Here is a 14,516-nt window from a genome sequence, read left to right as displayed (position 1 = left end):
GTAAGGTTGGTTGGTTTGTTTAAATTACAGGACTCATCTACTAAACTGCAAATATTCTGAAAAGCCTAATTATGCTTGTATTCCATACAACATCGCAAGGAGCTATATACCCAGGTAACCTTACACAACCTTCCCCTATGGTGGTTGATTCAAGAGAGCAGCAGAGCACATCAAAACAAAGAGTACAAAGAGGCGGAAAACCGATTCAAGTTTACGCTCAAAAACTTTGGAACTTACACTGAACCTTCAAGTGGGCTTAATCATCTAAGCGTTGCAATATTTAATTTCATACAGCATAAACCGTTTACTGGCTTTAATTAATCCCCTGCAAATAGTAGAATCAGAGGAAGAATTAAAACCGCGGAAAAGCAGAATCCGTCCCGCTCACGCCAGAGATTCAAACTGGGATTGTTTTCCACCTTTCCGAATAACCAGCCCTGCAAGTCCTTGCGGCGTCTACTATTCCGTCTCTAGGATTTCACTTTTCTTTTCTTTCCGCGGTTCCACACCAACCTTTCCGCCGCCCTTCCCTTCCCAGCCCCTCAGCCGCGTCTTTTTTTTTTTTTTGCCCAGAAATGTGGGGGGTGAAGAGTTTACTTTTCTCCCAAGGCCTGGGATGCTTTCGGGGGGGGGGGGAATCCGGGAGCCCCCCCAGGTTCAATCTCAAAGGCACCCAAGCAGCTTGTTCGCTTGAGCTCAGCAAACTCGATCCAGCCGGGCACGGAGCTCTTCTCTTCCCTTCTCTTCTCGCCAAGCTCCCCTTTCCCTTCCTTGCACCGGGCCCTCTCCTCCCACGCCCTCGCCGCCCGGCGCCGACCACCGCCCCGCCACCCCCGAGAACGCTTCCCTCCCCGGCTGCGACCCTCTCTCTCTCTCTCTCCCTTTCCCTCCTCACTGAAACAAAGCCGGGCCGCGTTTTCCTCGCCACGCCGCCCACAGCACGACCCACGCATTTCCTCTCTTCCCCCACCCCACTAAACTCGCGCTCCCAGGTGGAGGGGCTCCTTCAGCCGCGTCGCCCTTCCCGACCCCCCACCCCTGGTCGCCTCCTTCCCACCCACCCAGACCTGGTGCCCTCCGCGGGCCCAGCAACGTGTGCGCCGGGCAGCCCCTCAGAGCCCCCCTCACCTGTCAGGCGCAGCTTGACGGGCCCGTTCCTCCGGGGGCCCTGGTTGGACATGACACCGTGGATCCTCCGGGAATGCGGCGCAGCCGTTCTCGGGCCCTCCCCGCCAGGGACGCGGCGGGGAGAGAGAGGGAGGGAAAGAGGGAGGGAAGGCGGGCAGGCAGGGGCGGGGAGGGACGGGACCCGCTAATGGAGTCGGGCCGGCCGCGGCTCAGAGCAGCAGAAGCAGCAGCAGCTACGTTGGCGGCGGCGGCCGCCGAAGGAAGAAAAGCCCGGATGTGCCCAATGTCGCCATGAGCGGGGGGCAGCGCCAGGAGGAGGAGGAGGAGACGCAGCCGCCTTCCCTTCCGCCCCCTGCCCGAGGCTCAACCGGCCAGGGCGACAAAGCAGAGCGGCCGACAGAGCCGCTTTGACTCGGCGGGAGAACGGGTGGCCGTGTTGGCTGTTGCAAAAGGAAGGGTTGTTGCTGCCGCTGTTGCCGCCGTCCTTTAGAGCGCTCTCCAGGCTGCCACGAGCAAAACCTCGTTTTCCTCACGCGCAGAGGGAGTCCCTCAGGGCATTCCCACATAGGCTTTCCCTGGCCGTAGAAGTGGGGCGAGGCTCCTCCGTCAGACCCAGGAGCCCCGAGGAAGACTGAGCCCAGCACACCCACCCACACCCCCGGGCGCGAAGCTGCTGGACCTGCGTGACGCCAGTTGGCCTTTGAAACCCCTGGGCTGCAGGGGTTCGGTCAATGGGAGACTGCACGGAATCCGGGCTTATTTTTTCAAGGTTTCCCTCTCAAGCCCCCCCCCCCAGGTCCCTTTTGTTTATGGCACCCGAGAGGTGTTGAGAGTGTAGACTTGTGGGTTTTTTTTGTTTTTTTTGGGGGGGGGCTGGGGAAATTTCCGTCGGTCTTCAATGTGATGTCATTCGCGAAGCCTTCCAATATTTACAGTTGGTGGCTATAGTTACCCAAGTTGATCAGTGAAATTAGGATCACTTCTATCGGTGGTCCAAAAGATTGGGAGTTTCACTCATTTTCCTAAGTGAAACAAGATGAGGAAGCTGTTTATCTGGAGCTCTGGGTGAGGGTCAGCCTGTTAACATGCAGATAATCCTTTACTTAACGACCACAATTGAGACCAAAATTTCCCTTGCTAAGCAAGACAGTTGCTAAGTGAATTTTTGCTCCATTTTTATAGTCTTTCTTGCCACAATTAAGTAAATCGCTGCAGGTATTAAGTTAGTAACACTTGTTAAGTGAATCTGGCTTTCCTGTTTGATTTTGCTTGTTGGAAAGTCAACACGGCAACCCTGTCATTAAATACAGGCCACCTGCTAAGCATCTGAATTTTGATCATACGACCATGGGGATCCTACAACAGTCATAAGTGAAAAATGGTCATAAGTCATTTTTTTCCAGTGCCATTGTAACTTTCAAACGGTCATGAATAGTTTTAATTCAAGGACTACCTGTAATAAACAGATGGTCATCTAATGTTCTTTGGGTTCACAATTCCCAAATAGATCTAGTTCTCTTTTTTTAGTTCGATGAGTTTTGGGAATCTAGGCCCCTGATAACTATTTGGGCTGGCAGAATATGAGTAAAACAAAATGATAATTCAGCAACTTTAGAGTAAAAAAGCAATATCTGGAGTACATGTCATGAATGTATATTCCATATTTAATGCTTGAATTAAACATTACTTATTTAATAATAATTTTAATATTTAATAATATCAGGGTTGGAAGGGACCTTGGAGGTCTTCTGGTCCAACCCCCTGCCCAGGCGGGAAACCCTACATCATTTCAGACAAATGGCTATCTAACATTTTCTTAAAAATTTCCAGTGTTGGAGCATTTACAACTTCTGCAGGCAAGTTGTTCCACTGATTAATTGTTCTAACTGTCAGGAAATTTCTCCTTAGTTCTAAGTTGCTTCTCTCCTTGATTAGTTTCCACCCATTGCTTCTTGTTCTACCCTCAGGTGCTTTGGAGAATAATACAATACAATTTAATACAAGGATTGGCAATATTTCTTCAATACAATCCAAGATAGTATAGTCAGTGGTAAAAGATGAAAGAATTTGTAGTTCAGTATCTGGAGAAGTCCCAGTAGATGATACAACATTATTGACTAGCTCAAAACTATTTAGAAATAATGATTGGTTAATCTTGGATAGGGGCCCACTAGGCTTGTAGGTTAGACAGGGAAGTTTAAAAGGATCTGAGACTATGACATTGACTAATGACAAATGTGCTATTTCCAAAAAAACAGTATGGATGTACTGTATAGTAATCAGGAGTTAAGTTCAAAGGCATTTTTGCTGTTTGAATGTCTGGAAGATTGTACGATGGCTTGCTAAAAAACCTTGGAAAGCCAGTAGCATACAAGCAATATATATTAGGCTAGATCAGGCATTTCAGCCCATAGCCTGCAGTCTGCATACAGCCATGGAGAGTTAGTAATGCAGCCCACAAAATAATAAAAACTATTTAAAAAAGGAAGTTTGTTATTTATATATATATATTAACTATACTATATAGTTTATATGCAGCTCAAGAAATTACTCTTCACTCAGCCCAACAAGCCAAAAGATTGGCCAACCAAAGGCTAGATGGGGAAATTATCCCTACTGTTGTTCAGTTCAGATTTCTTTCTGTTTATCTAGCTCCATTACTTCTTAACCAAAGCAGCCACATATCCTTCTAAATTAACTTGCAGACGTGTGGCATCTTCACAGTTAAATAGCAAAGTTGTACGTACATCTGATTTTTAAACAAACTTTAAAATCAGATGCAGATACAATTTTGGTATTTAACTGTGAAGATGCCACGCATGTCTGCAAGTTAATTTTAACCTTATTGTTTGAGAGGAGAGATATTTATTTTTGCTTATTTTCCAAGTTTATGAAGTTATTTTTTTCTCTAATTTCCTCATGTTTCTCCTTCCTAAATTCTTTGGAATGTCTAAAAGCTTAGGATGTTATTTAATCACCTAGAAGATTCTAATATACCTGATTGTATTTCTGGAATTTGTACCTATAAGCTTAAATGAGAGATTTATTTATATATTTAATCAGTTTGTTACCTACCTTAATTACCAGTGTGACTTTGCAAGAAGCAGTAAGCACCTTGAATTTTAATAATATAGTCGTGTAGATAAATACCTGAAGTTGCAATAATAAGCAAACCCATCTATCCTGACATAGGATAACTCCATTGAAAGGTCTGGCAGATTAGTTATTGGATGGAATTATTATTATTCACACTATATGAGATGACTTGTGACTCTTACAATTTCTCAACTTGTGCTCTCAAATATTTTAATATTTATATCATTGATGCTGATGACTAAATCACCTATTCAGGCGTCATTCTGTTGAAACTCATTGCAGAGCAACTGGTTTAGTACAAAACAAGCCTCAATAGATCTTTGTTATAAGTACAAGGAGTAACATTATAATCTCAAGAGGATATGTATATGGAGAAAACCAGAGATTTATTAATGACAGAATGAAATGTTGAAATACCATTAAGTTATACTTACGTATCCCTGAAGTAGCTACATCAAATAAATCTGGAGTCTCAAATTGATAATTGTTTTAATTATTACAAATCAAAGAGTTGCATCACTTGTCCAACTTGAATTACTTTACACATTACAGAAATAACAATATCACCTTATAGGGGAGTTGGGTGGCATAAATATTTAATAAATAAAAGAAATTAAGAATTTAATAGTCACAAATCTATTGCCTATGACTCTTGTAACATAAATCATAGTCACAAATGAAGGCAAATATACGTATCCCAGGATAATGTCGCAGGATCCAATCTGGGTTGGTCATCGGGACCAGAGGTTTAATCTTTTGAACTTTCGGACTTGCTAGAGCCCATCCTCAGGGAACTTCTATACCAGAATGTATTCAGAGAAGTTCCCTGAGGATGGGCTCCAGCATTAGTCTGGCAGCTCGGAAGACTGGTCCCAATGACCGACCCAGATTGGATCTTATAAATCATAGTATTTACTATTCTTGTATTATTAAAATGATATAATTGTTATGTCCACATTACACACTATGCCTTTGACACACTTGCAGTTTTAAAAAAAGGCTGAGTCTCACATCACAGGTGTCACACAGATCAGCTCCCTTAATCTTTGTAATTGTGAAATACCCTCCATGTGACTTCAAAGCAGCTCAACAGTAAAGCAGATCTCTATAACAGGGGTCTCCAACCTTGGCAACTTTAAGCCTGGAGGACTTCAACTCCCAGAATCCCAGGGGAATTCTGGGAGTTGAAGTCCTCCAGGCTTAAAAGTTGCCAAGGTTGGAGACCCTTGCTCTATAAAGAATTCAAATACATCACACAGTTTGCAGAATTAAGGAAAACACTCCAAGTGCAGGATATTTAATTAGAGATATTGAAATAACTGGAATAACTTCAAAATATGAAATAAGCTTAGATCTAGAAATTGAAAAAGGCTGATTAAATTACAAGCACGGATTTTTTTAACGGTTTTTCTATATTTTAATAATTCCCAACAAATAAAGTAGAACATCAGAAAACTCTTTTAAAACTATATTAGGTCAATGTGATGCTTTAAAACGGCTTTTAAATGATATTTTATTTATTTATTTATTTATTTGTTCAAATTTATATACCGCCCTATCTCCCTAGGGACTCAGGGCGGTTCACAGGCAATTAAAAACAGACATATAAATACAATTTAAAATCAGACATAAAAAACTTATTCAATAGCCAGATTGATAAAAACAATATAAATACTAAAAAACCCTATAAAACCAATAAATTTAAAAACTAACCCAGTCCAGCGCAGATAAATAAGTAAGTTTTGAGCTCGCGACAAAAGGTTCGGAGGTCCGGAAGTTGACGAAGTCCTGGAGGGAGTTCGTTCCAGAGGGTGGGAGCCCCCACAGAGAAGGCCCTTCCCCTGGGTGTCGCCAGACGGCACTGCCTAGCCGACGGCACCCTGAGGAGTCCCTCTCTGTGAGAGCGGACGGGTCGGTGAGAGGTATTCGGTAACAGCAGGCGGTCCCGTAAGTAACCCGGCCCTATGCCATGGAGCGCTTTAAAGATTGTCACCAAAACCTTGAAGCGCACCCGGAAGGCCACAGGTAGCCAGTGCAGTCTGCGCAGGATAGGTGTCACACGGGAGCCACGAGGGGCTCCCTCTATCACCCGCGCAGCCGCATTCTGGACTAACTGGAGCCTCCGGATGCCCCTCAAGGGGGGCCCCATGTAGAGAGCATTGCAGTAATCCAGACGAGACGTCACGAGGGCGTGAGTGACTGTGCACAAGGCATCCCGGTCTAGAAAGGGGCGCAACTGGCGCACCAGGCGAACCTGGTGGAAAGCTCTCCTGGAGACGGCCGTCAGGTGGTCTTCAAAAGACAGCCGTTCATCCAGGAGAACGCCCAAGTTGCGCACCCTCTCCATCGGGGCCAGTGACTCGCTCCCAACAGTCAGCCGTGGACTCAGCTGACTGTACCGGGATGCCGGCATCCACAGCCACTCCGTCTTGGAGGGATTGAGCTTGAGCCTGTTTCTCCCCATCCAGACCCGTACGGCTTCCAAACACCGGGACAGCACTTCGGTAGCTTCATTGGGGTGGCCCGGTGTGGAAAAGTACAGCTGGGTGTCATCAGCGTACAGCTGGTACCTCACACCGAAGCCACTGATGATCTCACCCAGCGGCTTCATATAGATGTTGAACAGAAGGGGCGAGAGAATCGACCCCTGCGGCACCCCACAAGTGAGGCGCCGCGGGGTCGACCTCTGCCCCCCCGTCAACACCGTCTGCAACCGGTCGGAGAGATAGGAGGAGAACCACCGATAAACGGTGCCTCCCACTCCCAATCCCTCCAACCGGCGCAGCAGGATACCATGGTCGATGGTATCAAAAGCCGCTGAGAGGTCTAATAGGACCAGGGCAGAGGAACAACCCCTATCCCTGGCCCTCCAGAGATCATCCACCAACGCGACCAAAGCCGTCTCAGTGCTGTAACCGGGCCGGAAGCCGGACTGGAACGGGTCCAGATAGACAGTTTCCTCCAGGTGCAGGGGGAACTGATATGCCACCATACTCTCTACAACCTTCGCCGCGAAGCGAAGGTTGGAGACCGGACGATAATTACCTAAAACAGCCGGGTCAGGAAGGCTTCTTGAGGAGGGGCCTCACCACCGCCTCTTTCAAGGCGGCCGGAAAGACTCCCTCCAACAAGGAAGCGCTCGTAATCCCCTGGAGCCAGCCTCGTGTCACCTCCTGAGTGGCCAGCACCAGCCAGGAGGGGCACGGGTCCAGTAAACACGTGGTGGCATTCAATCTACCCAGCAACCTGTCCATGTCCTCGGGAGCCACAGGGTCAAACTCATCCCAGAAAACATCACCAAGACCGCCTCAGATACCCCGTCTGGATCGCCACAATTTTGGTCCAGGCCGTCCCTAAGCTGAACGATTTTATCGTATAGATAACCGTTAAACTCCTCAGCACGTCCCCGCAACGGGTCATCCTGCTCCCCCTGGTGAAGGAGGGAGCGGGTCACCCGAAACAGGGCAGCTGGGCGGTTATCTGCCGATGCAATGAGGGAGGAGGCGTAGCAACGCCTCGCTTCCCTCAGTGCCACTAGGTAGGTCCTGGTATAGGATCTAACTAGTGTCCGATCAGCCTCTGAACGGCTGGACCTCCAAGAACTCTCTAGGCGTCTTCTCCGGCGTTTCATCCCCCTCAGCTCCTCGGAGAACCAAGGAGCCGGTTGGGATCTACGCCGGGTCAGAGGCCGCAAAGGCACGACACGGTCTAAAGCCCCAGCCGCAGCCCGTTCCCAGGCTGCGGCTAGTTCCTCTGCCGTGCCGTGGGCCAGACCCTCAGGAAATGGCCCAAGCTCCGTCCGGAACCTCTCCGGGTCCATCAGGCGCCTGGGACGGTACCAACGTAATGGTTCCGTCTCCCTGCGGTGTTGGGTAGCGGTCAGAAAGTCTAGGCGAAGGAGAAAATGATCTGACCATGACAAAGGTTCTGTGACTATATCTCTCAAGTCCAGATCCTTCAACCACTGACCAGAGATGAAAATCAGGTCCAATGTGCCTCCCCCGATGTGAGTGGGGCCATCCACTACTTGAGTCAGGTCCAAGGCCGTCATGGAAGCCATGAACTCCCGAGCCACTGTTGATGACAAGCCGGCAGATGGCAAGTTAAAGTCCCCCATGACTAAGAGTCTGGGGGTCTCCACTGCCACCCCAGCAAGCACCTCCAGGAGCTCGGGCAGGGCAGCTGTCACGCAGCAAGGAGCCAGGTACGCGACCAGCAAGCCCATCTGACACCTATGACCCCATCTCACAAAGAGGGATTCACACCCGGCAATCTGAGGTACAGTGGTCTCCCTCGGCTCTAGACTCTCTTTAATAACAACCGCCACCCCGCCACCCCTACCCTGGGCCCTCGGCTGATGAAATGCACGGAAGCCCGGCGGGCACATTTCGACCAGGGGCACGCCCCCTTCAGTGCCCAACCAGGTCTCCGTAACGCCTATAAGATCCGCGGCGCCCCCCTGAATAAGATCATGTATTAGGGGGGCCTTATTGGCCACGGACCGTGCGTTGCATAACATGAGCCGAAGGCCCAGGCTCTGAGGGTCTTGACCATCCGGGGAACGGGAGAAGTCAGAGGGATCGGGGCACGCGATCGCCTGCGTGCATCGAACGCGTGACCCCCTAAACCGATGCGATCCCCCCCTTCCGCCATATCTGCCCCTCCCACTTACCGTACAGATGGACTCACCCTCACACAAAGGAACACACTCCCCCCCCATAACCTCCGAACCCATTAGATAGTCGCCGCGAGCATGCACTGGGACTGGTTTCCCTCCCGACGGGCTACCCCCATCACCCGCCCTGACCCTCCCACCCCTTAAAAATACCCTGTCTAAAAAACCCCAAAGGCTCTTTCTTTTCGCATGCCACCTCTGTGGGTCCCAAGACCCGTCATTGAGGCCGGCCCTTGGTAGCGACGCGGGCCATTCCTGCGAGGCGGGGGCACCTCGCAGGCGCAAGAGTTCGTGTACAGTGTAGCGCATAGAAAAGTGCGAATCGGCGAAGGATGCTAAGATGGTAAAGTCCCAGATGGTAAAAACGGTGGATCTTCCAGCGGATGTCCAGTTGGCAAGAAGGACAGATGGAGCCGGAACCAGATAACGATGACAAAGCAGGAACAGACAGGCCGGCAGTCTCCATAGTGAACCTATGGAAAACGATTCTACAATAGCTCTTAATCAAGTAGAAATGACTATCGGTCTGTCAAAGTCCATAGACCAGTCCAATCTAGTCCAATCCAGTCCAGTCCAATCCAATACCCGCGGATGAACGTGCATGACCACCCAGTTTAGGTGACCAAAAGTCCGGTGTAGGGGGGGGGTGGAAGGTAAGATGGAAACAAGCCATGCCACAAAAGGCCAATAGATGACACACGATGTAAAATACGATGTAACATGCCAGAAGAGGAGACAGACCTCAGCCTCGGCTCCGGCCTCCTCTCCCATCGCGGCCTCACCACGCCCATCACCGATGGGGCTGCCAAATACAGGACGCCGCTGGACAGGCGTCTCGCAGCCCACAAGGCCTCGCCAGGCGCAGCCAAGCGCCGATGGAACTGGCGGGCCTACCAACAGGCGAAAAAGCGGGCCAGGATTCAAGCCAGCTGGAACCAGGCCGAATCCACGCTGCGAAGCCACTGGAGCCAGGCCAGGACCGCCGAAGATCTCACGCCGCTGGAGCCTGGCCAAGATCGCCGCTGAGACAGGGCCAAAGTCGAGGCCGGAGCCCGCAACAAACAGCAGGCCTCCCTCGCCTCCCTCGCGTCCTCACACCCCCAAAAATGGCCGCCCTCTTCCGGACCGCCGCTCCGTCCCTCGGCCCGTTCTCGGCTGTCGCATAACCGAGAGGATTCAGAAACCTCTCCAGCGGCAGCCGAGAAGATCGTACAGCACGCTGAGGGACCGGAGGAACCTGGTAAGTCAGCCCGGAGCCACCATTTAGGGAAAAGCCGCCGTCGCCGATTCGGGCTCCTCTAAACAGCTGCCATTCTCGCGCATGCGCAGAGCCGAGTCATATTGACAGGAAATAGTTCAATAAATCCTTTAGGTTTTTGGAAAGCAACTGAAGTAATTTATTGTCTACTTCAGAGGTGTCAAACATCGTCACAGAAGCATCACGTGATGTATCACAACTTTTTTCCCCCCTTTGCTAAACGGGGCATGGGCATGACCAGCGTGTGATGCATCCGGCCCACGGGCCACAAGTTTGACAGCCCTGGTCTATCTCTTCTATATTATAAAAGCAATTGTCCTTTACTTACAATATTTAAATATGACTTCAAATAATTGCATATCATCTCTTCTATAAGCTAGCTTCATTTCCTAATAACTACTTTAAAACAAATATGTTTTGTCAGAAGTGTGGAAGTTTTGACAGGCGATTACACTTTCAGTAATGCCTTCTGGAATGATTAAGGATTCAAGTACACTAAGACTGGCTGTAATTTTATACACAATTATCTGGGATTAAGTCCAGTTGAATTAAGTAAGACTTCCTTCTGAGCCTTGAGTAGACATATATAAGATTACATTATTTAAAAACATTCAATAGTCTGGTTGAATCAGACCAAAGGACTGTCTATCCAGCATTCCTTTTCAACACTAGTATCAAGATCCAGCTTGTCTTTAACTTGGAGGCTTTGAAAGAATATCCTCACTTATGGTTAACAGTTGTTTACTCAATCCAATTCTGAATTTACACAATGCACTTAACTGGATCAATGAAGAGGAAAGAAATGAATTGTGCAAGTAAGGGAGGGGGAAGGAATCTGGACAGTTTTAGACCAAAACAGACCCAAGTTTGCCTTCCCAATTAACTAAATTTGAAACCAAAGCTTATATAGGCTTTGTATAAATGATGCCTTTCTAGACCTGTTGCTATTTTAATTTTCCTCACACTCATGTGTGCACTTGTATCCCATGACCACATGGAAGTGAAAAATGGGCAAGGGCAGGTGAGCAGAATAAGCTTCCTGTAACTGTCCATATTTATGCCAGTCCTGATGACATTAGTCTAATTTCAGTTCTCCTTCTCCACCTCCCAGGAAAAGGGAATATGTTCCCTCTGCTAAGGAAGGAAGGAAGGAAAATTTATTCCCAGCATCCTTTCCAGCAGCTGTGAATATTTAGAAGGTGTATGTTGAATATGCTGACTGAGCTATCATGCCTTGTGCATTGTTGATTACACAAAGATTAATTTCCTGGAAGCAGGATGTCTTAATCATATCATCTCCATATTGTTACTATGTCACAAGATAATCACCAGTTAAGCTGATGACCATGCAAGGTTAAAATGGGCTGGGCTGGTTGGTGTTCAGAACCCAGCTTAAGTGTATTCATGAACCCACCTAAGAGGCTTCTTCTCAGGAAGAAGATAAATTTCTGTAGAAATATTCAGTCCCATGTTTAAAAAGTGCTGAGAAACTTCCACTTGAGAAAAAAAAATGATTTTATTCCAGGGAGATCTTTTCTAGCTTCCTAAGAATCTATTCAATCCTTCCCTAGCACCCAACCCTAATTCTACAGCAACTCTGAACATCTGTGGATATGGATTCAGTACAGCCATAGAAAAAATAAGAGCCAGTTTGATTTAGTGGTTAAGGCAGCAGGCTAGAAACTGGGAGACTGTGAGTTCTAGTTCTGCCATGGACACAAAGCCAGATGAGTGACCTTGGGCCAGTCGCACTCTCACTTAGCCCTAGGAACCAGGCAATGGCAAACCACTTCTGAATTCTTGCCAAATAAGCTACAGGGATTTGTCCAAGCAGTCACCAGGAGTCAACACCAATTTGAAGTCAGAAATAAAAAATAGAAAAATAGTTCTTTAGGAAAAGACCTAGCTTTGAATAATAAACCAGCCTAGGACCAGAAATAAACTAACAAAAGATGAAACACATTGAAAGCCTCAACCTTCTCTGGCCGAATAGTTCTTTAATTTAAGGAAGGTCTTCTTATAGTTCCTGTTGCCCCTCTTCTCCCATTTGTGACTACATGACTAACTTTGTTGCTTGTATCCTTGCAATTAATATTGATATTGATTGTTTCCTAGTATGATTTGATTGCTTATTGTACTGTATGACTGTCACTGGGTATTGTGCCTTCTGATTCTTGACAAGTGTATCTTGTCTTTTTATGTACACTGAGAGCATATGCACCAAAGACAAATTCCTTGTGTGTCCAATCACACTTGGCCAATAAAGAATTCTATTCTATTCTATTCTATTAATTAAATGTAGTTCCTATTATCACAGTCAACAATTGACTGCCCCTAATGAGAAGGAATTTGTATAACTCAGTAAACTGAAGTATGATTTGCTTGTTTTTGACTTGGATGAGTCCAGTGGCTTTTAGATCATTTTAATATGTTCGTGTTTTGGGAGGTAAAGGTTTGAAAGTGCAAAAGGAGTGCAGAACTCAGACCTGCAAAAATTTCAAATTTCACCTTTTTAAACTTTAAAAAATAAACCCAATCATTGCCTTGCCCAATGAGGTCACACACAATGTCTCACATCACACCTCCTGCCATTCTTAAGAGGCCAAAGCCATTAAGTGCATCCTCCAGTTTATTTTATGCTGTGAGCAGCAGAGCCAGAATATTATATTAGCTGTTATCATGAACAAAAAATGAAGAGAGCAAGCTTGATACTAATCCAGCCCATTTTAACAGGCCTTTTGTTGCCATCAACGGGTGTTTGTCACCACTGGTTTAAGTGAGATAAAACATCTGGCAGTTCCACAAGATTACAATTTCTCTGTCTACAAAGGAATGCAACAAGAATTTTGTGATTGGTAACTTTGGGTGTTTTCTGTCTGTGCTGCTAATCATTCCTACTCCACCCTGTTATTATTTGACCCTTTGCCTGAAATGTCAATCCTTAAATACATCATGGATAAAAAAACATTTTGCTATCCAAGTGGCAGAAAATGAATGAGGGTGGTTTTTCTTAAGATTGTGTTATATTCTATGGAGTGCCGTTTATGAAGAGATTATTCAAGTATTAAAATTAATTTCTGTCCCGTGATCTCTGTTTCACTCAAGGTTGAAGCTGTATCTCCAAGTCACAAATCTTTTCAGGATGAGGTAAAAAGCACAAGCCCAAGGCACAAGATGCCTTGCATCACCCAGCAGCTCAACATTTTGGATGACATCATTTCTGACATAAAGGAGTTTCTTCAATTCATGCTCCAGCTGTCAGAAGCCTCATGATGGAACCTATACAGCTGGATGATGGAACAGAATGTATGAAGGAAGGAATATGGAAAAATCCTGTAGGATCTGACCAGAAGTACCAATGCTCTTCCGGGACATAAAACATAACTGGAAGCAGGAAATTAAAAGATGCCCCACTTAGAAGTTGTAAATTTCACCCTTTTTCATACATATTGAAAGGAACAATAAACAAAATAATAATACTGAAAATCAGTATCAAAATAATAATAATAATATTGTAAGCTTTTGGTTCTTGGATTTCCCAAAAGGGAAGTGTTTTATCTTTGGAAATGCACTTATTGCACAACTATCAATCACAGACAAAATGTTATGCTTAAAATGTTTTTCAAAATGATATGTATTTCTACATAATTTCTATAATATAGGATTCTGAAGTAAATAGAAGAGGCTACTGGAGTTTGCTCCTTGGGTATACTTTTGCTTCTATCAGTAAGTAAAAGTCTTAAAGCTGTTGATAGATAAGCTACCTTCAAGAACCTGGACAAGGATTTAAGCAGGTTTTAAATATTTGTTTTATCCTGGCCTATCGAGACATTTCCTATTTGTTCCAATATGAGAGGCTGATGCACACTCTACTGGCCTCTGGGTCTAAACAACATTTTGAAGTATAGTTGAGAATAAACCATGAGGTTAATGAATTTGTTACTATAATTTTCTTTTTTAATTTAATTCCCAGAATCCCAAACATATATTTGACAAATTGAAGATCACCAAGAAAGATTTCTATCAAAACACCATTTCAGAATTCATTGCAAAAAAACCCCAAATCACTGTCTTTTTAAAATTAAGCTAGGTAGTAATGCAACATTATACAAAACATCTGGGGGGGCAGTGTCTGGATTGGGACACCGTGCTCCAGAATGTTGGGTTGCATTTCTCACTATACCTAATGACAGGCCATGCTTGCTGAAGCTTACGGAAGCTGGTTCTGTGACATTTTGAGTGCCATGCTTGAGCTAGAACAGGGGTCTCCAACTTTGGTCCCTTTAAGACTTGTGGACTTCAACTCCCAGAGTTCCTCAGCCAGCTTTGCTAGCTGAAGGACTCTGGGAGTTGAAGTCC

At 46.2% G+C, this 14,516-nt stretch overlaps 1 protein-coding gene across 1 annotated transcript in view; it reads right to left on the bottom strand.

Moving 5' to 3' along the window:
• Window positions 1-1,778, bottom strand: part of SMURF2 (SMAD specific E3 ubiquitin protein ligase 2) — a 75,909-nt gene extending 74,131 nt beyond the window's left edge. Inside the window, exon 1 of the mRNA XM_058171288.1 lies at window positions 1,129-1,778. Within this exon, the coding sequence (XP_058027271.1) occupies window positions 1,129-1,180 (52 nt within the window). The 5' untranslated portion in view covers window positions 1,181-1,778. The remainder of the gene's footprint in view (window positions 1-1,128) is intronic.
• Window positions 1,779-14,516: the final 12,738 nt, after the last annotated feature.

Source organism: Ahaetulla prasina, chromosome 2 (genome assembly GCF_028640845.1).
Source record: "Ahaetulla prasina isolate Xishuangbanna chromosome 2, ASM2864084v1, whole genome shotgun sequence".
Classification (NCBI taxonomy): domain Eukaryota; kingdom Metazoa; phylum Chordata; class Lepidosauria; order Squamata; family Colubridae; genus Ahaetulla; species Ahaetulla prasina.
Note: the sequence above shows the minus strand (reverse complement) of the source record. Positions and strands in the feature narration are given on the sequence as shown.